The following is a 26,463-nucleotide window of genomic DNA, read 5'->3' on the forward strand; positions in this document are numbered from 1 at the left end:
GTTTCCTCCCACAGTCCAAAGATGTGCACATTAAGAACATAGAAGAATACAGTGCAGTATTGGCCCTCTATGTTGCACCGATCCAAGCCCACCTAACCTACACTAGCCCACTATCCTCCATATGCCTATCCAATGCCCGCTTAAATGCCCATAAAGAGGGAGAGTCCACCACTGCTACTGGCAGGGCATTCCATGAACTCACGACTCGCTGAGTAAAGAATCTACCCCTAACATCTGTCCTATACCTACCACCCCTTAATTTAAAGCTATGCCCCCTCGTAATAGCTGACTCCATATGTGGAAAAAGGTTCTCACGGTCAACCCTATCTAAACCCCTAATCATCTTGTACACCTCTATCAAGTCACCTCTAAACCTTCTTTTCTCCAATGAAAACAACCCCAAGTGCCTCAGCCTTTCCTCATACGATCTTCCTACCATACCAGGCAACATCCTGGTAAACCTCCTCTGCACCCGTTCCAGTGCCTCCACATCCTTCCTATAGTATGGCGACCAAAACTGCACACAATACTCCAGATGCTGTCGCACCAGAGTCTTATACAACTGCAACATGATCTCAGGACTCGAACTCAATTCCTCTACCAATAAAATCCAGTACGCCATATGCCTTCTTCACCGCACTATTTACCTGGGTGGCAACTTTCAGAGATCTGTGTACATGGACACCAAGATCCCTCTGCTCATCCACACTACCAAGTATCCGACCATTAGCCCAGTACCCCATCTTTTTGTTACTCTTACCAAAGTGAATCACCTCACACTTAGCTACCTTGAACTCCATTTGCCACCTTTCTGCCCAGTTCTGCAGCTTATCTATATCCCGCTGTAACCTGCCACATCCTTCCTCACTGTCAACAACTCCTCCGACTTTCGTATCATTCGCAAACTTGCTCACCCAACCTTCTAGCCCCTCCTCCAGGTCATTTATAAAAATGACAAACAGCAATGGTCCCAAAACAGATCCTTGCGGAACACCGCTAGTAACGGCACTCCAAGATGAACCTTTACCATCAACTACTACCCTCTGTCTTCTTCCAGCCAGCCAATTCCTAATCCAAACCTCCAACTCACCCTCAATGCCATACCTCCGTATCTTTTGCAGTAGCCTACCATGGGGAACCTTATCAAACGCCTTACTAAAATCCATATACACCACATCTACCGCTTTCCCCTCGTCCACCTCCTTAGTCACCTTCTCAAAGAATTCAATAAGGTTTGTGAGGCACGACCTGCCCTTCACAAAACCATGCTGACTATCCTTGATCACATTATTCCTATCCAGATGTTCATAAATCCGATCCCTTACAATTCTCTCTAAGACTTTGCCCACAACAGAAGTGAGACTCACTGGCCTATAGTTACTAGGGTTATCCCTACTCCCCTTCTTGAACAAGGGAACCACATTTGCTAGCCTCCAGTCTTCTGGCACTACTCCTGTAGATAACGAGGACATAAAAATCAAGGCCAATGGCTCTGCAATCTCCTCCCTTGCTTCCCAGAGAATCCTAGGATAAATGCCATCAGGCCCAGGGGACTTATCTATTTTCACCCTTTCCAGAATTTCCAACACCTCTTCCCTACATACCTCAAAGCCATTCATTCTACTTAATTGTGACTCAGTATTCACATCGGCAACAATGTCCTGTTCCTGAGTGAATACTGACGAAAAGTATTCATTCAGTGTCTCCCCAATCTCTTCAGCCTCCACACGCAACTTCCCACTACTATCCTTGACTGGACCTATTCCTACCCTAGTCATTCTTTTATTCCTGACATACCTATAGAAAGGCGCAGCAGGTCAGGCAGCATCTAGGGAACAGGAGAATCGACGTTTCGGGCATTAGCCCTTCTTCAGGAAGGGCTAATGCCCGAAACGTCGATTCTCCTGTTCCCTAGATGCTGCCTGACCTGCTGCGCTTTTCCAGCAACACATTTCCATCTCTGATCTCCAGCATCTGCAGACCTCACTTTCTCCTCATACCTATAGAAAACCTTAGGGTTTTCCCTAATCCTACCAACTAAGGACCTTTCATGTCCCCTCCTTGCTGCTCTTAGCTCTCTCTTCAGGTCCTTCCTGGCTACCTTATAACTCTCAATCGCCCCAATTGAACCTTCACGCCTCATCTTTACATAGGCAGCCCTCTTCCATTTAACATGGGATTCCAATTCCTTATTAAACCACGGCTCCCTCACACGACCCTTTCCTCCGTGCCTGACAGGTACATACTTATCAAGGATACTCAATAGTTGCTCCTTGAACAAGCTCCACATATCAATTACGCCCTTGCCTTGAAGACTTTTCCAAGCCACGCATCCTAAGTCATGCCTCACCGCATCATAATTTCTCTGCCCCCAGCTATAACTCTTGCCCTGCAGTGCACACTTATCCCTCTCCATCACTAGAGTAAAAGTCACCGAATTGTGGTCACTGTCCCCAAAGTGCTCACCTACGTCTAATTCGAACACCTGACCTGGTTCGTTACCTAGAACCAAATCCAGTATGGCCTCACCTCTTGTTGGCCTATCTACATATTGTGTCAGGAAACCCTCCTGCACACATTGGACAAACACCGACCCATCTAACGAACTAGAGCTATAGCTTTCCCAATCAATATCAGGAAAGTTAAAGTCCCCCATAACAACCACCCTATTACTTTCACTCTTCTCCTGAATCATCCTCGCAATCCTTTCTTCTACGTTTCTAGGACTATTAGGCCTGTAAAAAACGCCTAACAGGGTGACCTCACCTTTCCTATTCCTAACCTCAGCCCAAACTACCTCAGATGGCGAGTTTTCATCCATTGTCCTTTCCACCCCTGTAATACGATCTTTGACAAGCAATGCCACACCTCCCCCTCTTTTACCCCCACCTCTGACCCTACTAAAACATTTAAACCCTGGAACCTGCAACAGCCAATCCTGTCCCTGTTCTACCCATGTCTCCGTAATAGCCACAACATCGAAATCCCAGGTACCAACCCACGCTGCAAGTTCACCGACCTTATTTCGTATACTTCTTGCATTGAAGTATATACACTTCAAGCCACTTTCCTGTTTACAGGCACCCTCCTTTGAGATTGATGCCATGTTCATAACCTCCCTACACTCCAGGTCCTGCACCCTAAAGCTACAGTCTAGGTTCCCATGCCCCTGCAGAGTTAGTTTAACCCCCCCCCCCCCCAAGTATTAAGTAGATTTACAGGGATAAGGTAGGGGGCAGGAGGAGAATAGTCGGGGTGGGATGCTCTCCAGAGATTTGGTGTGGACTTGTTGGGCCGAATGGCCTATTTCTAGATTGTAGGGATTCTGTGATTCTAAGTGAGCCCAGAAGCTGGGGATATTGAACAGGAGAGGCCCACCATCCATGGTTAACCACAAATGTTAAAAGATTGTACTTTCTCGCTTAGTTTGATACTTAGTCAGTCAGGTCTGACCATTGGACAGGTTATATAAATTACAGCAAATAATAACCAAAACATTAATAAAAAAGTTACAGTGAGAAGAACAAAAGCAAATAGTAAGAGTTTCAACAAATATTTCATGAGCACTGTCCCTTCAAAACGTGAGATTGGAGAATTAAAATGGAAAATTAGGAAATGGCGGACGAATTGAACGATTATTTTCCATCACACCACTTATTTTCCTGTTTATTTAAACACATTCTTTTAGCATAATGCCTTGTTCAACTTAGGCTCCTTTTTTTTCATAAACCTTAATTATTGGAGTGTCATGATACCCCAACTGCACACTAGCTGATTAAATCAATCTTCCAAATATCCCCTGATCAGATCCCATCAATACTCCATCCAAGTTGATGGAGTATTTGCTGGAAAGAAAGATTTTAATATCGTCACCTTTTGGTATCTGCAACATTTCCACCCCCCTCAAAGGGTTAGGCTCAAAAATCTTCTCTGACAGGTGCTGTATGCAAGTGCAGACTGAGATCTCTGTAGATAGCCTGTGTTACAGCTAGGATGTTTCAGCTAAAAATGGAAGAAAACATTGTACAAGCTCTTCCCCATTCCACCTCAGTATGGTGTATTTGATATGCCTCATGTTTTGTACACCACCAATGCATGAGATACATCTCTAGTGACTCCTAATTTTGGATGTTAAATGTCTTTAATATAGCATCCTCACTATTTGGTGAACTTTGCTGAGTAAAGCATGCAATCAAACCATTCACATCTCTTCTTTCGCTTGTTGCTATGCTAATCAGACACCAACATTCTTTTGGCATGTTACAGGCTTCTCCTTAAAAAGGAGCTGTTTTACAGAAGACAATGCTTCCTCCAATCCCCCTAACTGGGTCGATTCCTTATTTCCAACACTTGTGTTACCCACTGAATCTGAGAAAGCAAAGTGGATGCTAAAATCTGTGGAGCTTTTGAACGGTGGAAACTTTACACTCTCCTTCAGCACAATCAGACAACTGTCACTAACCTGTTTTTTTCTCCTCTCCCTCTTTTTCTTCTTCCACTTTGGCACGTTTTAGTTTCTTGTAATTTGCAGTGTTTCGTCGCCCTCCTTCCCCTTCATCTTCGGAATCTGAAAACTCTTCATCACAAGCTATTCTTTTGTCTGAAGCACGGACTATAAAAAAAACATTTTGATTAAAAAGCGGCAATTTTGCTTTTGACATTATAATAAATCATTAAGACTCCCCAAAGATTACACTGTTACCTGATTCTAGATTCACGTACTGTGTGAATTGCTTAAAGCAACAGATATTGGCTCGATAGTGCCTGAAATTATTCTATGCTGCCTACCTGAAATCCTTCATTTGAAAGGAAATGGAGCATGACAATTTGCTAAATTTGCCTCCTCCCATTTTTTCTCTCAATATTCAAAACGCTTTGAGATATTTACAATGGAGATAAGCAGCCATGCTTATATTCATTTGACCCTTCTTTAAAATCTAGAATACTGTCAGAATTGTGCTTTTCTTTTACAAAATGAATATTTCTATAGAAATACAATGACGACTCCAGGGTTCTTCCCTTCCTCATTTTCAGATGGTCGTGATTCTCATGGGCAACTGACGTTTCTTCTTTTACACTAAATTTTATACAGTCCATTTGGGAACAGGCTCGAAGAATGAACAGCTGAAATCTGACCTCCCTTACTGAGTCCAATTATATTAAAGACAAAGTAGTGCCACCAGTACAGCTGCTGAAATGCAATAATTTAACAGAAATCAAAGAAATTGAACCTATGTGATTAACATGATTTTGTATTACATTGGTACAAATGACCCATTAAGAGAATAAAAATACAACAGAGCAACACTTACAACGTTAGGTAGTTTGTAGACAGTGCAGATGATAGCACAAAATTAAAAAGGGATGTTGATAGACAAAGTGAATGGGCAAACATTCTGCAAGATGGAGGTCAATGCAAGCAAGTGTGAGGCTTTCATTTTGGACTGAAAAAGAATTTATTAGGGTACTTTCTGGATGGTATGAAATTAAATACAGTGGATATGCAAACAGACCTGGGGGTGTTCCAGTGCAAACATCTTCAAAAGCAACAAGCAGGTAGAGAAAATAATCAAGAAAGCGAATAAAATATTGGCCTTTCTATCCAAAGGACTGGAGTACTCAAGGACTCAGAAGTTATGCTTCAGTTATACAAAATCCTGGTTAGACCCCACTTGGAGCACTGAAAACAAATCTGGGCACAGTACATTGCAGATTATATTGGCATTAGGAGTACAACACAGGTTTACAAGAATGACATCTAGACTTCACAGGGGGTTAGGTTATGAGAGGTTATACCAATTAGGCCGGCTTTCTCTAGAATTTAGAAGGTTAAAGGGTGGTACATGTTTGCAGCATTCCTCCACAAAAGGGTGATTGCAAGATCAGTTAGTTTTAAATCGGATAGATTTTTGTTAAGCAAAGGTATTAAGGGATATGGGCTAAAGGCAGGTATATGGAGTTAGACCACAGATTAACCATCTTGTTATGGAATAGACTTGCTGGCTGAATGGCCTGCTCCTGTACTTATGTTCAACAAATACAGGAATCAAAATAGACTCCAAGTGAATTATACTTAGAGAAAAAAAAACTGGTTAATTTTTAAAAAAGATTTTGATTGATCTCATTTTGAGAATTAGGTGTTGAACACTACAGGTTAAATGTTGGTTGGATAGTTATTTTTGACATGTGACAAAACTCCAAACACATTGATTACCTGTTTCTCACCCCTCACAAATAGTATATACCCAGAGAAATTCTTACACAGTTATCCCTTAACTAACATATTTTCCCTTTTCCTTCATCATTCCATTTGGTTAAGCAGTCTCAAAGAACATTATGTATTGTGCATGCAAAAACCAAGCTTCGGAAGACAAAGTAGAGGCACTGCTTCTTGTTAGGTTTCTGAAGTGGCTCCCCCAAGCTTTCACCATGGTTTTGAGCATCTCCCTTTGCCACACACTTGGAATGATGCTGACACGAATGTCACATGCTTGTGGGAGCATGTACTGATTCACAAACATTTCGTGCAATTTTACAATTGAAAATGCCCTCTAATAGGTAACTGCAATAAATCTAAATGTGGTACTTGTGTACCATAGCCAATGATATGTCACAGCCAATGTTTAAGTAGTTTATTGGTATGAAGCCAATGGCGTGCTGCAAGGGGTGTGTTTTGGGGGCCACTGTTGTTTGTCATTTTTATAAATGATCTGGACGTGGGTGTAGAAGGGAGAGTTAGTAAATTTGCAGATGATACTAAGGTAGACAGAGTTGTGGATAGTGCCGAAGGATGTTGTGGGCTACAGAAGGACATAGATAAGATGCAGAGCTGGGCTGAGAAGTGGCAAATTGAGTTTAATGCGGAAAAGCGTGAGGTAGTTCACTTCAGAAGTAGTAACAGGAATGCAGAGTACTGGGCTAATGGTAGAATTCTTGGCAGTGTAGATGAACAGAGAGTTCTCAGTGTCCAGGTGCATAAATCCCTGAAAGTTGCCACCCAGGTTGATAGGGTTGTTAAGAAGGCATATGGTATGTTGGCATTTATTGGTAGGGGTATTGAGTTTTGGAGCCATGAGGTCATGCACCAGCTGTACAAGACACTGGTAAGCTGCACCTGGATTATTGCGTGCAGTTCTGGTCATCGCGTAATCAAAAGGATCTGGAAGCTTTGGAAAGGGTTCAGTGGAGATTTACTAGGATGTTGCCTGGTATGGAAGGAAGGGCTTATGAGGAAAGGCTGAGGGAAGGGAGGCTGGTTTTGTTGGAGAGAAGAAGGTTGAGAGGCGATCTAATTGAAACGTATAAGATAATCAGAGGGTTAGATAGGATGGAAGGCTAACATGAGGTGACATAGCTTTAAATTGAGGAGTGATAGATTTAGGACATATCGGGGTAGTTTCGTCACTCAATAGTAGGGCATGGAACTGCCTGCCTGTAACAATAATAGACTCGTCGATATTAGGGACTTTTAAATGGGCATTGGACATACATATGGATAATAATGGTACAGTGTAGATTAGATGGGCATCAGATTAATTTCACAGGTCAGTGCAGCATCAAGGGCCGAGGGGCTTGTACTGCGCTGTAGCATTTTATGTTCTGTAAGCCTGATTCAGGAAGTTAATTTAGTGTCCTTATTCATTCAGCAGATTTATCCAATGATGTGAGAAGCACAGAACTGAAAGGCTTATTCCATAATATTTAATCAAAGTAGTAAATGACTTCGTAACCCACAGAAAATGAGAAAAACTCAACAATTCTAGTTACTTCCAAGACAGTGTGTCCATCAAGCAGGGAGAGAGTTAGGCTCCAATGCAATACCTTCAACAGGTTCTGTATGCATACATAAACAGGTCTGTCTAGACAGCCTGTGTCACAGTCAGGTTCAGATAGAACTCAGCTGTTTCAGCTGAAACCAGAAATAACAAAATGTTGTACAATTCCAGAATTTATAATGCAGTGTTTCAACTCAAACACAGAACTCACTTGAAATGCGTTTGTCTGCATCTTCCTCCTCCTCATCCCCACTGTCTTCTGGAACCGCATCCTCTGGGATAGCTTGCATCTGAACACCTGGTGCATGGGGCAGCATACGTAGATTTTCAAACAAACGTTGCCTGTGAATTAACAGTCAATAATTATGTTTCTATGGCACACAGTCAAATCTAATTGGCTTTAGAAAAAAGGGGGTGATGACTCAATCATTGAGGGAAGGTGAGCATTAAGGTCATTAGTTTTAACAGAATCAAACTGGTCTGGGCATTGTTAGCATTTCAGACTTGCTTTTCATTATTTTCTGAAACAGTCCAAAAGCATTGCAAACTCTATTATACAAAGTAGCAGCATTCTTTAAAAATAAATTTGTGAATGACTGTCTTCCCTACAGTCCTTCCTCCTTATCTGCAAAATTAAGAATTGCAAATTTGCCTATTTGTGCCAAAAAAGCAAGTTGCCAATCAAGATCCACAAACAAAATTTGCCTATCCACCATCACTGTCACTTACGCAGCAATCGCGCTCTCTGAGCTGTTCTGGTACCCGGTTCTTCCCCTCAACGAGCAAGGGAGTAGGTGCTTGGGAGGATGACCAGATTGAGGAAATCCACCTGGAGGTAGCGGAGGGGGCGTGGGGGTGGGGAGAGGAGTCTGCTATTGGGGGAAGAGTGACTGGGAGGAACATCTGCACTGCCCACCCGCCACACCCAGTAACCATGCATAACACCATCCAGCCCTTTATTGCTAAGTTACGATACACTATAATTGTTCTTATATTATTCTATTAATATTAAACATTAAAACAGCTGAAATAAAAGTTATCATTTTAACTCAAAAAAATAATTTTGGGGTCTGGGAACCTAACTCCATTTTTAAACAGACATTATCAAACAGTCATGAATTCATCATTTGCAGGAGTTTTCAGGAATGGAAACCTCACAAATAGAGAGGAATGACTGTAGAATCACAAAAGTGAGCTAGTTGCATTTTATAAAAAACATTTAACTTATTTTGTGCAATGCACAGGAGCCTATGCTGGAAGAATAGATGGCTCTCCCGTTGAGTTATGGCATGAGTATAGTTCACTACATACAGCTTGCAGTACCGATGTTATTCCCTTTCCACTGTGCAATACGGAGGTTAAAACTTAAGGCTGGACAGGCTGGGACTCTACTCACTGGAACTGAAAAGACAGAGGTGAATCTCATTGAAACATATAGGATTCTCAAGGGATTTTGCAGAGTGAACGCTGAGAGGATGTTTCCCCTCATAGGACAGTCTAGGCCCAGAGGGCATCTTCTCATTAATAAAGGAGCACCAATTTACAACCAGGATAAGCTGGAATTCCTTCTCTTAGAGGATCGGGTGTCTTGGGAACTCCGTCACAAAGAACTGTGGAAGCACTATCCCTGCACTATCAGATTCTTGATCAGTCGGGGAATCTAAGGTTACAGGAAATATGCAGGAAAGGTGATGTGAGGAATCTGATCAGCCAGGATTTTACTGACTGGTGGAGCAGGCCGGGTGGGCTGAATGGCCTCCTGCTATTCCTATTTCTTATGGTCTCACACAGGGGCCTCTAATTTTCTAAAACAAAGAAAAGCCACAGAACCATTGATTTTCAGCTGGGCATGATTACAATGGTGAGCTTGAACAAGAATAATAAAAATGAGAACACCTTCGGCCTAAGCTCAGCTTTAACACCAAAACGTGCACACCACAATGTCCAATTTCACCTCTAACATTACTTCTCTCTGTTCCAGCCTCAGCTCAAAAGCTGCAGGCCCCCTCCTCTATGTTTCAGGCAGCAGCAACAATCTCCACCATTCCAATGGTCTCCTGTCCAGCCCCTCTTCCCCATAAACTTCCAGATCATCCAAAAATTCCGTTGCCCAAATTCTAGTTCCACTCTACATGAGTCCTGTTCTCATTTTGCACATTAGGAGCTTTGATCCGATTGACTGAATCATATCACAGCCACACTTACTCCATTTCTGTAACTAACTCTGGATCTACAATTACCTTGTCAGAATGTAGTGCCTCAGCATCAACACCCAATTCTTTCCCCTCCCATGTTCCCCCCCTACAAAAAAATCCAGCAGGTTTACTTAATGTCTAATTTATATTCATAATCAACATGCATTGGATTGGATTACTTCAAAGAAATGACCATGCACTAGCCAATGAAATGCAACTTGCTGAATGTTCATAAGGCACTGATCAGCACAAAATTTGCATCATTTGTATCAATTCATTTAACCTAATCAGAGAATCGTAGTTGTGGGTATGTTCATTGAGCCAAGAAACTGATTTGCAGACGTCTCATCCCGTCTAGGTGACATCGCCAGTGCTTTGGAGCCTCCTGTGAAGCGCTGCTGTACTGTCTTCTGGAATTTATTTGGTTCCGTGCTAGATGCTTCTAGTTGTTCATTGTAATGGCCGGTATATTGGGTTGAGGTCTACGTGCTTGTTGATGGAGTCCCTGGATGAGTGCCATGCTTCTAGAAATTCTCTGACTGTCCTATGATTGTTGTGTTGTCCCAGTTGAATTTGTGGTCCTTGTCATCGGTGTGTGGGGCTGCTAGGGGCAGCTGGCCATAGCGTTTAGTGGCGACTTGGTGTTTGTGGATGTGGATTGCTGGTTGTCTCAAGATTAGAGTGGTGCTGGAAAAGCACAGCAGGTCAGGCAGCATCTGAGGAGCAGGAAAATCGATGTTGTTCAGGCAAAAGCCCTTCATCAGGAATGAGGCTGGGAGCCTCCAGGGTGGAGAGATAAATGGGAGGGGGATGGGGCTGGGGAGAAGGTAACTAAGAGTACCGCAGGTGGATGGAGGTGGGGGTGAAGGCGTTAGGTCGGAGAGGAGGGTGGAGTGGATAGGTGGGAAGGAAGAGAGGCAGGTAGGACAGGTCATGAGGATGAGGCTGAGCTGGAAGGTTGGACCTGGGGTAAGGTGGAGGGAGGGGAAATGTGGTGAACTCCACATTGATGCCCTGGGGTTGAAGTGTTCCAAAGCAGACGATGAGGTGTCCTTCCTCCAGGCATCAGGTGAGGGAGTGGCGATGGAGGAGGCCCAGGATCTGTGTGTCCTCAGCACAGTGGGAGTTGAAATGTTCGGCCACAGAGCGGTGGGGTTGATTAGTGCGGGTGTCCCAGAGATATTCTCTGAAGCGCTCTGCGAGAAGGCATCCAATAATGTAATCTCCCCAATGTAAAGGAGACCGCATCGGGAGCAACGGATACAATAAATGACATTGGTGGATGTGCAGGAGAACCTTTGATGGATGTTGAAGGCTCCTTTGAGGCCTTGGACGGTGCTGAGGGGGGGTGGGGGGGAGGGAAGAGAGAGGTGAAGAAGTGTGGGCGCAGGTTTTGCGATTCCTGCAGTGGCAGAGGAAGGTGCCAGCAGGGCATTGGGGGTTGTTGGGGGACGTGGACCTGACCAGATAGTTACGGTGGGAATGACCTTTGCAGAAAGCGGAGGAGAGGGAAATATATCTCTGGCGGTGGGGTCCATTTGGAGGTGGCAGAAATGTCGGCAGATGATGCAGTTTATGCGGAGAATGGTAGGCGAGGACCTGGGGTGGAGGGGGGGTGGGAGTTCTGTCCTTGTTGCAGCTGGGGGGTGGGGTTTGAGGGCGGAGGTGTGGGACGTGGATGAGATGCGTCAGAAGTAGAGGAATTGGGAATACAGCATAGCATTTTTGCAGGCGGTAGGGTGGGAAGAGGTGTAATCCAGGTAGCTGCTGGAGTCGGTGGGTTTGTAAAACATTTTAGTGTTGAGTCAGTCACCATTGATGGAGATGGAGAGGTCTGCCTGCTTGTCCTATTTAGAGTTTCGTGCAGTCTTTTCATTAGAAAGATAGAAATCGAGAACACACACCTGATTATCAACCCCATGCTCACAGGGATCAGGTTTACGAAAGAGGAGGAAACCAACAACCATCTTCCATTCCTGGTTGCGATGGATGAAAGAACATGGAGCAGTGAATGGACCATAAGACCAAGGGGACATAAACTTAAGGTGAAGGGTGGAAGGTATAGGAGGGATATCAGGGGTAGGTTCTTTACCCACAGAGTGGTGGGGGCATGGAATGCGCTGCCTGTGGAAGTGGCAGAGTCAGAATCATTGGCGACCTTTAAGTGGCAATTGGATAGGTACATGGATGGGTGCTTAAGCTAGGACAAATGTTCGGCAGAACATCGTGGGCCGAAGGGCCTGTTCTGTGCTGTATTGTTCTATGTTCTAAGAGTGTACAGGAAAGTCACACACACCAACCAGGTACAAGCACCACCCTAACAAACAGTAAAGCTGCATTAGGGCCCTGTTCAAAAGGGCTATAACAAACTGTAGCACCCTTGACCTACAAAGGGAAGAACACATCTACAGAGTATTCATCAAGAATGGATTTCCCCACAACTTCATCCACAGATGCCTAACAGACAAAAAAAACACAACGAGGAGGTGCCACGACCTAGCTCACTAGCCACACTACCTTATATAAAATCCTCCCGGAACTGACAGATGTCTCTGACCACTGGGATTCATGACAGCCCAAAATGTGACAGCCACGCTCAAACAACAACTCACCAGGACAAAAAATCCTGTACCCATCATGTGCAAGACAGATGTAATTTACAGGATTCCATGTAAAGATTGCATGAAACACTATGTAAGACAAACAGGCAGACAACTAGCAATCCACATCCATGAACACCATGGACATCTGTCCCTAGCAGCCCCACACACTGATGACAAGGACCACAAATTCAGCTGGGACAACACAATCATAGGACAGCCAGAGAATTTGTAGAAGCATGGCACTCATCCACAGACTCCATCAACAAGCACATAGACCTCAACCCAATATACCAGCCAATACAACGAACAATCAGAACCAGCAACCAGAAGCAGCAGGAATGGAGCCAAATAAATTCCAGAAGAGACAGTACAGCAGCGCCTCACAGGAGGCTCCAAAGCCCTGACGATGTCACCGAGACAGGGAACAACACGTTTACAAATCAACTTCCCAGCTCAGTGAACACACCCACAGTCCGACAACTGGCACCAGAGTTACACATCTTGATGCAAACCCTCAGAATATATAATAGCTTTATCACTCACTTGGCAGATTTTATTAACTGTTACTCAGATATAAACATTTGTCACTTTTTCCTAAATCAAGCAGAAGGCAGATTTGAAAAGAACTCCACGGTTTATTGAGAAAATAATTAAACAGAAATGAATGACACATCAGCACCACTTAATATCAATAATGGAAATTACATACTTTATCTTTTCCAGGTATTCATTGGTGTTCTGATTTGTCATATTGGAAGGACTAATGTGCAGCTTAAAATCTGGTCCAAAGTACTCAAAATAATCATTGTATGGCAGTTCTGAAAAACAACAAAAAAAACATTAACTATTATCCATTCTGATATGAAAGAAATGGATTCTCAGCACAGAATATATAAACTTGAACTTTTGCAAAATTGCCAAACCGGGAGGCTTTGTTCTGCAAAGCTCATTACATGAACAAGTAAATAATGACAGAAACCAAGCACCAACACACAGGCCCATGGATACATGGGCATCCAATATGTGCTAGCCTCTAAGAACTCGGGTGGCACAGTGACACAGTGGTTAGCACTGCTGCCTCACAGCACCAGAGACCTGGGTTCAAATCCCGCCTCAAGCGACTGACTGTGTGGAGTTTGCACATTCTCCCCGTGTCTGCGTGGGATTCCTCCGGATGCTCCGGTTTCCTCCCACAGTCCAAAGATGTTCAAGTCAAGTGAATTGGCCATGCTAAATTGCCCGTAGTGTTAGGTGAAGGGGTAAGTGTAGGGGTATGGGTGGGTTGCGCTTCGGCAGGTTGGTGTGGACTTGTTGGGCCGAAGGGCCTGTTTCCACACTGTAGGTAATCTAATCTAATCTAAACTACCAGGGCATATGCCAATCATTTTACACAACAATTCTGCACTTCAATGCTGTAGCAGCAACCATCATTGTGCTTCTGAAGCAAGGACCCTGTACGCTCAGGGATGGGTCCAGGCTGCAACTCTGTGTCCTTTGGTGGCTCTCCTAACACTCACTCACTTGGAGCCGACTGACATTTTCCTTGGCATACAGTGATTTGCCTTTATGACCGCTGTTCCCTCAGCCACAGATACCAAACTCATTACTGCTGCCTTGCCATTCGTAAATGGCTACCTTCGAATTGTCTGCCCCCGGCAGCGTATTTCTTCAATGCTGCTGTCCCTTCTTACTCAATTAAAGCATATGCCTGATTGGTCTCTGGCTGACAGTACAGTTGAGGTTCAGTGCCAAATTTGGAGCGAGGCTGTGTTTTGTGAACTCTGGCATCAACAGCACACAGTATTTTGGTCTCACATACCTAACCTCATTTATCACGTTCAAATAATTATTAGACTTAAAACATTAACTGTAGAATTCTGAGCCTCGGACACCCATTACATGCTTCTTTTCAATTTCATGAAACCTTACAAACAGCAAATTCACTTACCATTTGGAATCTCTGAGTCCAAAGCTACAGAAGTCTCATATGTCCAGCATCGAGCTACATTACGAATTGTGTATCCTCCACCTCCCAACATCAATAAAGGCAGATTAAAGGTCTTCACAAATTCAACACATTTAGCATGGCCTGTGGATAAAAAAAACAACCTTCTATAAAACAGTGCACTAATATGGATTAGTGATTGATTAACATTTCACTAGAAAATTAGTCCTCCGATTCAAGTTACGGTGGATATTTTAATGTATAGGATCTAGTATCCTTAAGAAAACTACCCCAAATCTTGAGGGGTAAAATACGAGGGAAGTGAAAACATATATATGACGAGTGAATATTTATGAGCAAATATTGCTGTTTCTTGGTGACTGCCATTTAAGAACTCAGTCTTCAGCTATTCTAACAATAAACATTAGAGACTTCTTGCATACATTCGTAGCAGCTTTAACTTCAATGGAAATTAGCACCTCAGATCCGCTTAAAGCGAGTGTCATTGGTGATGGTTATACAGTAGATCAAGGACCATCCCAGCACATCCATCTATACCAGATGGATTAACATCAGTTGCAACTAGCCACAATAGTTGCTTCTCACAGTAAAAAGTATTCTAGGTAAGACAGACACCAAAGCGTGGCACATTGTTCAACATTACTACAATATGACTTGCTGCCATCACAGGCAAAAGCTCAAGACTACACAATAAATAATAATTCAGGTTATCACACAGACCAATGTGATTTCTCATAGAATGCACAATCAGATGTGTCATGCAGTACTGGATGAACGATTATTTGTGTAAGACGTTAGAGGGCTATTGACATTCAATGGTAACACTCAAGGATAACCATAACGCATAAGATACAGCAGCAGAATTAGGCAATTCGACCATTGAGTCTGTTTCACCATTCAATCATGGCTGATATGTTTCTAACCACCCCTCCCCACATCCTCCTGCCTTCTCCCCATAAACCTCGATTCCCTTACTAATCAAGAACCTGTCTTAAATACACCCAATGACTTCGCCCCCACAGCCCTCTGGGGCATTGAGTTCCACAGATTCACTACCTTCTGGCTGAAGACATTTCCTCTCATTAGAGTTCTAAAGGATCACTCCTTCACTCTGAGGCTGTAATTCAAATCCTAGTCTCTCCTACTAGTGGAAACATCTTTTTCAAGCCCAGTCCATCCAGGCCTTTCAGTATTCTATAATTTTGTAATAATCAAGCAACTTAAGGAGAGGGAAGAAAATATTCGGCAAGGATGATTAAAATAATTGACAAGATCAATGACCAAAATACAAAACAAGTGAACATTAATCCAATATCGCTTTAGTAAGCTCATTCATCAGGCAAATACTTACTTTAAAACTGATTTACTGTACCTTTAATTGTGAGGTTAAAGCAGCCAAGTCTATCCCCAGACAAAGAATCAGCACCACATTGCAAAGCAATGGCACTGGGCTGGTACATTTCCATCACCTTACATATAATCTAGTAAAGAAGAGAAAGGGTTTTACAATATTGTACAGAGTTCCTGTACAATATGCTTTCAAACAATCTATACAAGTATAATCCGTAATATGCCAAGTTAAAATAACATTTTAAAGTCAAAAGAAACTAGAAATGACTTTCATGTACTTCATGCAACTTGAAGGGTCAAGCAGAGGACTTGAAAATGAGACAAGTACATTTACTGTATGTGACTTGAGCTTTAGAAGAACTGCACTTAGGAGAAACTACTTACAGGTTTGAATATGGCTTCATAAGATTCGTCATCAATTCCATCTCTCAATGGGAAATTTACAGCATAGTACTTGCCTTTGCCTGCACCTATATCCTGTGCAACAAAAACATGACTCAAATCAGCTTCCTAGAAATCAAATGTATAACCAGATATACAATCCAAACTTATGAAAATGCAATAATATTCTACCTACAGCCAAAGCAATGCACAGTATAAATTTATTAATATTTCATTTTAATATTGGAGGTTGCTATTTATTAAACCAAAATGCTTTATCGAAACAAAATATAGGAGCAGGCCATTCGGCCCTTCAATCCCACTCCACCATTCAATATGATCAGGGCTGACCATTAAAAACAGTGCCTCATTCCTGCTTTAACCCATATCCATTGGTGCCTTTAGCACCAAGAACTAAACCTACATCTTTCTTGAAAGTCTACAATGTTTTGGCTTCAATAGTTTCTTGTGGCAGAGAATTCTACAGGTTCACCACTCTCTGGGTGAGAAAATTTCTCATGTCTTTATTGGCTTACCCTTTATCCTCAGGCTGAGACTCCTGGTTCTGAATTCTCCAAAAACATCCTTCCTGCATCAATCCTATTTATAGTGAATACATTCCCAACTGATCGAATTTCTCTGGATGAAGGTTTGCTCGCTGAGCTGGAAGGTTCGTTTTCAGACATTTCATCACCATACTAGGTAACATCATCAGTGAACCTCCAGATGAAGCACTGGTGGTATAGCCCGCTTTCTATTTGTGTTTGGGTTTCCTTGGGTTGCATTTCCTTGGTTGTGTCATTTCCTATGGTGATGTCATTTCCTGTTCTTTTTCTCAGGGGGTGGTAAATGGGATCCAAACCTACATCCAGAACCTCAACTTGAGCTACAAATCCCCTCAAAACTCGCTGATCCAATTTCTCCCTGTATATTGGATCCGCTATCCAAGGAGTCTGTCTGATAGACCTTCTTTGTGCTCCCTTCATAGCCAGAAAACCTTCCTCAGATAGGGAGACCAAAACTGCATCTATATTCCAGGTGTGGTCTTATCAATGCCCAATACAGTTGTAGCCAGACGTTCCTGCTCCTGTACCTGGATCCTCTCACCATGAAGGCCAGCATGCCACTTGCCTTCTTCACCACCTGCTGTACCTCCAATGCATCCTTTCAGTGACTGGTGTACAAGGATATGGAGGCCTCACTGCACCTCCCCCTTTCCCAATCTATTCCTGTTCAGATATTCTGCCTGCCCGTTTTTGCTATCAAAGTGGATAGCCTCTTATTTATTCACATTTTTCTGGATCCGCAAGTATTTCCTTATTTACTTAACTTGTCCAAATCTCTCAGAAGCTTCTCTGCATCTTCCTCACAGCTCACCCTCCCACTCAATTTTGAGCAATCCCCAAATTCGGACAAATGACATGTAGTTTCCTCATCTAAATCAGTAATATACATTGTGGATAATTGCAGTCCAAATACTGATTCCAGCAGTATCCCATTACTGCCTGCCAATGTTTATTCTTACTGTTTCCTGACTGCCATCCAGTTCTTAGTCCATTTCATACATGACCTCTAATCCCATATGCTTTAATTTTGTATGCTAATCTATTATGTGAGACCTTAATGAAAGCCTTCTGAAAATCCAAGTAAACAACATCCGCTGGCCTCCCCTTATCTACCCTGAGTTACATCCTCAAAACATTCCAGCAGATTTGTCACAACCCCACCTTCATAAATCCACACCGACTATCTTCCAAATGCTCTGCAACTAGATCTTTCATAATGGACTCTAGCATTTCTTCCACTCCCAACTTCAAAGCTAACTGGTCTATAACTTGCTGTTTCCTCCTTCATTCCCTTAAGTAGGAGCTACATTAGCTACCCTCCAGTCTATAGGAACTGCTCCAGAGTCTATAGAAATTTGGAAGATGTCCACTAGCGTACTTCCAATAGAGTTAGGGTTACATGATTTTCCCCTCTCAATCAGTCTCCATCTCCCTTTGCTGGATCCTGAAATGTTCCCTATCCATGAGTCTGTGGCGTTTTTGAGCTATGCTGCTTCCTTGAATTTGCAGTAACCCTAAATTCCCTTGAGAGCCACAGTTTGATTACATTTCCCAGTTATTTTTACACCAGACTGGAATGAATAACTTTTGCAGTTTGTCCATGTACTCTTTAAATGAATTTGTCCTCTATGTTATTGCTACTGCTTTGATTTGCCCAATCCACAAACAGATTTAAATCACCCATAATCACAGCCACACTTTCATTACTTGCATTTCTCATTTTTAAATCAACAGTGATACCCATTCTCTAATTCCCAAAATATCGTACCCATTTTAAATCTATTTGCACAACTAATCCATCAATTTTATGTTCATACTCTCCATATTAAGGCACAGGGCCTTAATGTTTGTCTTTTTAACATTCTTAGTCCTGTTCACTGTGGCCCTGCTTGATTCTAGCTCTTGAATTCTCTGCATCTCACTTTTCTTATTTTCATTTCAGTCTTCCGTTTAGTCTCTATTTCCTTTTAATTGTCTCCAAAACCCAACTACTTTAGTTAAAACCCTTCCAAACCATGCTTGCAAATATGCCTCCTAGAACATCAACTCCAGCCTTGTTGGTCTTGATGCACTGATGGTTTCATCTGTCTCCACAGGAATAGTCAGTAAACAATGTGCATAATGAATTTAGAGAGAACTCTCTGCTGGCTAGAGTCATACCTGACACATAAGGAGCTAGCCACAAAAAGACACAGCCTCTCTCCATCGTAACCCTACATATGGATGAAAAAAAACACCAATTCGACTGAACAACACATCTATCCTGGGACAGGCGAAGCAAAGACATGCCAGAGAATTCCTAGAGGCCTGGCACTCCAACCACAACGCCATAAACAAACACACAGATCTAGATACCATCTATCAACCCCTCAGAAAACAAACAGGAAATGACATCACCACAAACCCCTGGAACCCTATCCAGGACAAACATATAAATAGAAAGCAGGAGACAACAGCTTCGCTTCACTTGGAGGTCGCCACTGATGATGTTACCTAGCCAGGTAATGAAACGTCTGGATATCAAATCTACAGCTCAGCGAGCAAACCTACACCCCTGTATACAAGATGCATTGAGGAAATTCAAAGATCCTCAGGCAGCCCCTTCCAAAGCCATGACCGTTTCCATCTAGAAGGACAAGGGCAGCAGGTACATGGGAACACCACAACTTTGAAGTCCCTCCAAGCCACTGATAATCCTGACTTGGAAATATATCAACGCTCCTTCACTATTGCAAGGTCAAAATCCTGGAATCTTCTCCCTAATAGCATTGTGGATTTACCTACACCAAACAGACTGCAGCAGTTCAAGATGGTGGCTCACCATCTCCTTCTAAAGGGTAATAGGGATGGACAACAAATACTGGCCCAGCTAGTGACACCCATGTCCCACAAATCAATTAAAATTTTCAATACTTGTCTATTAAATATACTTGCTTCCAAGTTTTTCATAATTATAGATTTTGTGAAAAATACTGCCTCTTACCCGGAGATCTCCAGTGCCAGGGAAGTATTCACCGTATTTATGGAATGAAACAGTCATCACTCTGTCTGTTGTGTAAAAGGCCTCTTCAACACCATCACCATGGTGAATATCAATATCAATGTACAGTACTCTCTGATGATACCTTAAAGGAAGAAAACTCAGGTTAAAACTTCATAAGGATATAAAAAATGAGCTTGTTAGCATGACTCTTGATAATTAAACTGTAGAGGTTACAAAGTCTTGAGGTTTATTTCCACAGTGCTTGGGATGGGGACAGAAATCAAAGTTACCTTTTCTGATTGCAATTCAGGTGGGAGTTGAGAGTGGACCGTGAAGTGTGGGGACAAAGAGGAGTGCGCGCACTGTGGGAGGGTGGAAAGAAATGAGGGGTACAAAGTGAAGTGTGAAAGAGAATGAAGGATAAGGTGAGGATGGGGAGCAAAAAGAAAGCATGAGAGAAAGGGTGGGACGGCAGAGAGAGTAAATGGAGGTTAAGGAAAGGGAAAAGAAAAAGCCCCCAGTTTGATGTAAAAATCTATATTCTAAAAGAGCTCATACAATTAGAATAATAAGTTGCATATGCTTACTTCAGTAATTCGAGAATGGCCAAGACAATATCATTCACGTAACAAAAGCCTGATGCTTCCGATTTCTTTGCATGGTGAAGTCCACCGGCCCAGTTGACAGCAATGTCTGTTTGCTGTTTATTCAATTTAACAGCTCCAGCTGTAGAAAGTAACAATCTGCATTTATCCACACTATATTTCTTACATTTAGAGTATAGCATTAAACAATTCGTTTTTCTTAATTCTAATGCAATGTGCAGCTACAGAGAAAGATGCTCCTGATAATAACAAAAGCTTGCATATTGCCTGAATGTGCTCCATTTTGGCATAAGGGAGCTTCACTGTGACAATTCTCTAAGCTGGAATACTTGATTAATATGTACAGAGTTGGAACAAGCAGAGAAACGATAAATAGGAAATTCCAAGGTTCAATAAACCTTTAACATCAAGTTATCCTGGGTCAACTGGCTTATTAGGAGAAAGTGAGGACTGCAGATGCTGGAGATCAGAGCTGAAAAATGTGTTGCTGGAAAAACGCAGCAGGTCAGGCAGCATTCAAGGAGCAGGAGAATCGACGTTTCGGGCATAAGCCTGAAGAAGTGCTTATGCCCGAAACGTCGATTCTCCTGCTCCTTGATGCTGCCTGACCTGCTGCGCTTTTCCAGCAACATTTTTCAACTGGCTTATTGGCTCAGATTATAAAATTAGCCTTAATAGGAAGTGAGGAGAGATGGGTGGGGAAGGAAGGGTGCATAGATGGGATGCTGAATCGCTGGCTTTGGTTCCTTCTCATTATGGACTGACCTCTTCTGGAAGTGTGTCACATTCAATGGGATGAGAATTGAGATCCATTTTAATGCAATCTCTACATATCTTGTGAACACCCTCAAATATGTGTCATACAAAAAATGCCCTTTGGCAGCTGTGGAACCACTCACCCACAAGAAGTCAAAGCCTTCAAGAAAGGACTGGAAAAACATTAGCAGCGGGAAAAAAAATTCAATTCTTTACTTTTTCCCCAAAGAAATTGGTTTTCCATTTAATATTTCTCAAAATTGAAGTGTTGCTTAGAAATAAAATTGAATGAGCATTAACTGTAGATGAAAGCTTAGAGGAATTTTTGCATAGACGTAGAATCGAAAAGCAAAAAAGAGTTATGTTTCATTTGTATCTTATTAATCCACATACTATGTAGAGTTGTGGTTTCCATTTGACGAGGATGATACGGGACACTGGAGAAGATACAAGGGCTTTACAGAGTTAACAAAGCAGAGGGACAATCTATATCTGGAACACTGAAAAATTTGGGTTCCTTCCTTTAGAAAAAGGAGACGATTTGGGGAGACCTGATGCAAGGTTTAAAATCTTTGCAAGGATTTCAATAGGATGAAGAGAGATGTTTTCTGGTGCATGTGTGTGCAGGAGTGCTGGGTGGAAGAGATCACAGCTACAGATCATAAACTATTTACCTAAAAGCAGAATCAAAAAGCATGATACATTTCATGGGGGAAGTAAACAAGTACAAGAGAATGAAACAAACATGGAGATAACAATTTTTTATTCAGCAAGGCTATCAGGGACATGGGTCCAAAGCAGACATATGGAGATAGGACACAGATCAGCGATGATCTTATTGAATGGCAGAGCAGGCTCAAGCAGCTGAATGACCTACTCCTGTTCCCAAGTTCCTATGATATACTGACTCAATTAGATAAAGGGAAGGAGAAGTTCATATTGAGCATAAGCAAGTACAGATAGGAGTTGGGCTCAATAGCCTACAACTATGCTATAAAAAAAAGGTCTACTTACCAACCGACCCTCCAGTCGAAAGCTGGCAGAATTCAAACAGCCCATCAAATACAGGACAGTCTTCACCCACATTAACTAACAGAAAGAATAAGCTTTAAATACATTTTTACAAAACTTGACAAAAAAAGTTAAGTTACTGCTCAATACAAAACAGGTTGGTAGACAACTGGAAAAAATCTTGAAGTATAAACATTGGTGTGTCCCTTAAATTGGCATTCTTGTAAATTGTCCTGATGAGTGCAAGACTAAAAGCATTGACAAAGTGCATAATTTTCAAATACACTCATATTCTGTACTACTAAATGTTAATTTAATTCCTAATCATTAGTATTTTCTGGATGAGGAAATCCTGACAAGATAAATGATCTCTTCAAAATTATGAGAATGCTCATTAACCTGAAATGTTGACTCTCTCTCTCTCTACAGACGTTGCCAGAACTGCTGAGAACTTCCCGCATTTGCAATATTTAGCTTTTGCTTCAAAATAGGTGATGCCCCCTAGTTTTCAATTCCTCCAAACAAGAGATATATCTTCTTTATAATCCAGGTTATCAGTTTCCCTTGACATCTTATACACCTTGATCAAACCAACCATCCATCAAATATTCCAACTTGCAGGCAATACAACCCTGGTTCAGTAAGCTCTCTTTGTAATTTAACTCTAAGTCCACTCTCATTCTCGTAAATCTATTCTTCATTCTCTCAAGATGTGATGCGTAGAAATGAACACATTACTCTAACAGGGCTCTGTACATACATATCACATCCATACTTGGTGCTAAAAATCTTTTGCCACATTTAGTCCATTTACATAATCTGTTATGGTCTTTAATTTTATACATCTATCTACACTTCTTACACTGTCAACTATCTTCATGTACACAGGTCTGTTGATGACATCTGCTGATTAGAGTACCTGTCCATGATCTACACTGTTTCTGCTGATTACATCGGCTACCACAACAGAAAGGAGGACAATTCTGTAATTTAAAGGGCTCTTTAATACAGTTGTAGGAGACATTATTCATATTACAAACAGTCACAGTTCAGTTTGCCTTGATCAGATCGACCCAGGAATACAGTATGTTTCAACAAATCCATTGATGGAATTTGAAGGACCTCAAGATGTATTTGTATTTTGTCATATCACATCACTTAACTGAATGCAGAAATTATTCAATTGACCAGCAATTCAATGCCAATTTGGTGAATTATTGAAGTCCTACAGCATTTTGATACAGCATTATTTGAAATTTATATGATGAAACCTTTTTAAATGCACAGCTGTACTTAAACGAGCGAAAACTCAGTATAAAAACATAGCGAACTAAATACTATAATTGCATTCTTATATAGGAAATAAATTCCAAGTTCATTCACAGCACTTCAGTACTCTACCTCAATGAAGAAAGTGAACTTTTGTCATTTAATCCTTTCCCAAATCATCTCCTTTCATTCCCCCCACCATTTCCCACTCACTCTGCTGCTGTACTTTTGTAAAACCCATTATATCTCTAACATCTTGAAATCTTAACACTCTGCCTACCCAACCCAGAATATTTCCATATTTTAAATGCAACATACATCTCTGCATCTGCTTGCTGTATTCAGACATATTGTCTGGACGGATGGACCGCAGAAACTTGATGTAATCATCACTGTGGTACTTTGTCATTTCTTCAGCTGAGGCTTTGTGTGGACGCTTTGGAAGAACAAAAAAGGAAATCTTTAAATTTCAAACTTCTTACACAGATAGCTGCAGAAAAAGAGAGAACGCAGAATACAAAATACATGTTTAAAATGGAGAAATTTAGTGCGTAAACATGAACACTGCAGATAAAATCACAATTATACTTTATCCTGAACTGCCCTGGAGAATACTTCGATGGGTCATCTTCTTGAAAGAACAGCAGATGTGGCTAAGATAGTGTTATGGACTAGGCCAGACCATAACTTTGCAATTTGTTTCGGTAAGTGCACAGTGAAAATTACCCCGAGTAAGTTAGTGAGGTTGATTACCAGGTTTTAAAACAGACAAAAATGTATTCACAAAATTACACAATGAAACACAACGAACAGAATAAAGAACCCCTACAGAACTCAGCCTGAGTTAGACATAATGATGCTGTTCCGAATATACACAACAGTCCTAATAAGCAAACCCCTGAAACACAGTAAAAATGAAACAAATGCTTGAATTGGAAAATATTGTACAACCTGGGAAACAGATAACTAATTGGGTAACTTTTATAAAGAGCCAGCACAGGTATGAAGGAACAATATCATTTCATTATTCATAACTTACCTGAGCGGTAGAAAAAGACCAACCAACATAGGACCTGCTTGGTAGGACAAACATTGCTAGTTTATTGACAGCCTAACTAATTTCTGAAGTACTCACTGCACAAGACTAGATCATAAATTTGTTCTTATAAAAGGTAAATAAAGTTCCCAAGAATTATTCCAGCGTTCTATACAGCACAGAGGCAAACTATTTTGAAATATGGAACAGGTTAAAAGAAAGTCAGGTTAGTGAGACTTCTACAGGCACCGTGTAGGTATGTTCCCACAAAGAAAAAGGGTAGTACTGTTAAATCTAGAGTCCCTGGTTATCCTTAAGCACACAGGGTAATACACAGCAGAAAACCAGAGCTTGTGACAATCTTCAAAACAAGAAGCTTAAAGAAGTGAAGAAATTACAGAAATTAAGTGAAAAAGGAAATTAAGAAAATAAAGAAAGGGTATACAAAAATGCTGGCTAGTAAAATTAAAGAAAATCCCAAGATGTTTTATAAATACATTAAGAACAAAATGGCAAAGGGTTGAACCTATCAGAAAAGTACATGGCAAACTGTTTGAGAGTGCAGACGATGTGGTCAGGGTTCTTAATGAAACCTTTTTGGGAGTGATACTGCAGATATTACACTGAACACTATTTAATTACAAAAGTTTATCAAGCACTTGGCACTTTTATACTTCATTGCATTTTACTTTCTCTGTAACTATATTCCCACTAGAACCTATCGAAGACTGCAATAGAATTCACAGGGGAATAATGACCCAAGTTCCCTAAATTAGCATATGTTCAATGCAAAGATAAAACTTAAGGAAAGAGAAAAGGCTGAATTTCACAAACAAATTAACCTACTCACTGTTCAATAGTACTTACATAGATTTCCATTTTTCTGTACAAGCCATAGTTTAGAAGCAGGTTATGAGTCATTCGAATTCTGTGGGGTTTCATTGGATGGCCCTGGCCATAGTAGTAATTCCCAACATCACCTGCATTTAACAAAATGGAAAGGTAAGAACAAGGTCCCTGCACACTGGGATACAATAGATAGCATGTGAAATCCTGAAATACAACTAGTATAAAATAAACATCTGATTACAATAACTCTCGCAGCTTGCTGATCAGCAATGTATCTGTAGTGAATGGGATATTGTTCAGTTTATACCCAAAAGATAAAACAAACTTGACTGCAATAAAGACTCATGGTATTGATGAGCTGCTGAGGGTTAATTAACATGATCCTTGAAACATTTCCAAGGAAAGTTAAGACTGATTTAATTTCGAGTTCAAGACAAACGCAAGGCAATGACCATCTTCAACAAAGGTCAATCCAACAGTCGTCCCTTAACATTCAATAAAAGTTTTGATACTGAATCCAACTTCTCTACCATTTCCCGCTTGTCACAAATTCAGCTCAGTTTAGTTGATTAGGCAGAAGATTACACATAACTATACATCAAAAAATAGTGGAACTTCACAAATTTACGAAGCACAGTTGGAGGAGGTAATTAGTAGTCCAAAGGCCAACCGGTATATGAAGGATACATAGATTTCCAAACATTTGATAAATCAATATGAAGTTGATAATATATTAGCAGGAAATTGGTTCAAAGACAGGTGACAGTCAAAATAAAGGACATTTTTAAGGTGGCAGGCTGTAACTGGTGAAATACTGCAAGGATCAATTTCAACTGAAGTTCAACCAAACTTGTAATTTATATCAATGACAGACAGACTAAGAAATACAGAGGAACAAATCAGTTTGCTGATGAAACAAGATGGGAACATAAGCTTTGTGAACACAAAACAGCAGCAAAGAAATATATCCATGTGTTAATGGGTATCAGGGTAACAATTACAGTAGAATGTGGAGAAGTGAGATTATTCATTCCAGTCCTACAGAACTTGCATGACAAACAAATGTAAGGCAATGACCATCTTCAACAAAGGTCAATCCAACCATCAGCCTTTAACAT

General features: G+C 41.4%; 1 protein-coding gene across 2 annotated transcripts in view; it reads right to left on the reverse strand.

Moving 5' to 3' along the window:
- hdac1 (histone deacetylase 1) overlaps positions 1-26,463 on the reverse strand; it is a 49,221-nt gene that overhangs the window by 3,313 nt on the left and 19,445 nt on the right. For both annotated transcript variants that reach the window (XM_087976657.1, XM_087976656.1), the window contains exons 2-12: positions 25,364-25,476; positions 23,779-23,896; positions 22,195-22,269; positions 20,407-20,545; positions 19,820-19,961; positions 16,274-16,366; positions 15,912-16,020; positions 14,522-14,662; positions 13,283-13,391; positions 7,987-8,117; positions 4,463-4,612 (exon numbers count right to left, since the gene is read on the reverse strand). In XM_087976657.1, the coding sequence (XP_087832783.1) occupies positions 4,463-4,612; positions 7,987-8,117; positions 13,283-13,391; positions 14,522-14,662; positions 15,912-16,020; positions 16,274-16,366; positions 19,820-19,961; positions 20,407-20,545; positions 22,195-22,269; positions 23,779-23,896; positions 25,364-25,476 (1,320 nt within the window). The remainder of the gene's footprint in view (positions 1-4,462; positions 4,613-7,986; positions 8,118-13,282; positions 13,392-14,521; positions 14,663-15,911; positions 16,021-16,273; positions 16,367-19,819; positions 19,962-20,406; positions 20,546-22,194; positions 22,270-23,778; positions 23,897-25,363; positions 25,477-26,463) is intronic.

This window comes from Chiloscyllium plagiosum, unplaced genomic scaffold (genome assembly GCF_037043375.1).
Source record: "Chiloscyllium plagiosum isolate Xiang-an unplaced genomic scaffold, Cpla_swu_hap1 HiC_scaffold_30, whole genome shotgun sequence".
Lineage (NCBI taxonomy): Eukaryota > Metazoa > Chordata > Chondrichthyes > Orectolobiformes > Hemiscylliidae > Chiloscyllium > Chiloscyllium plagiosum.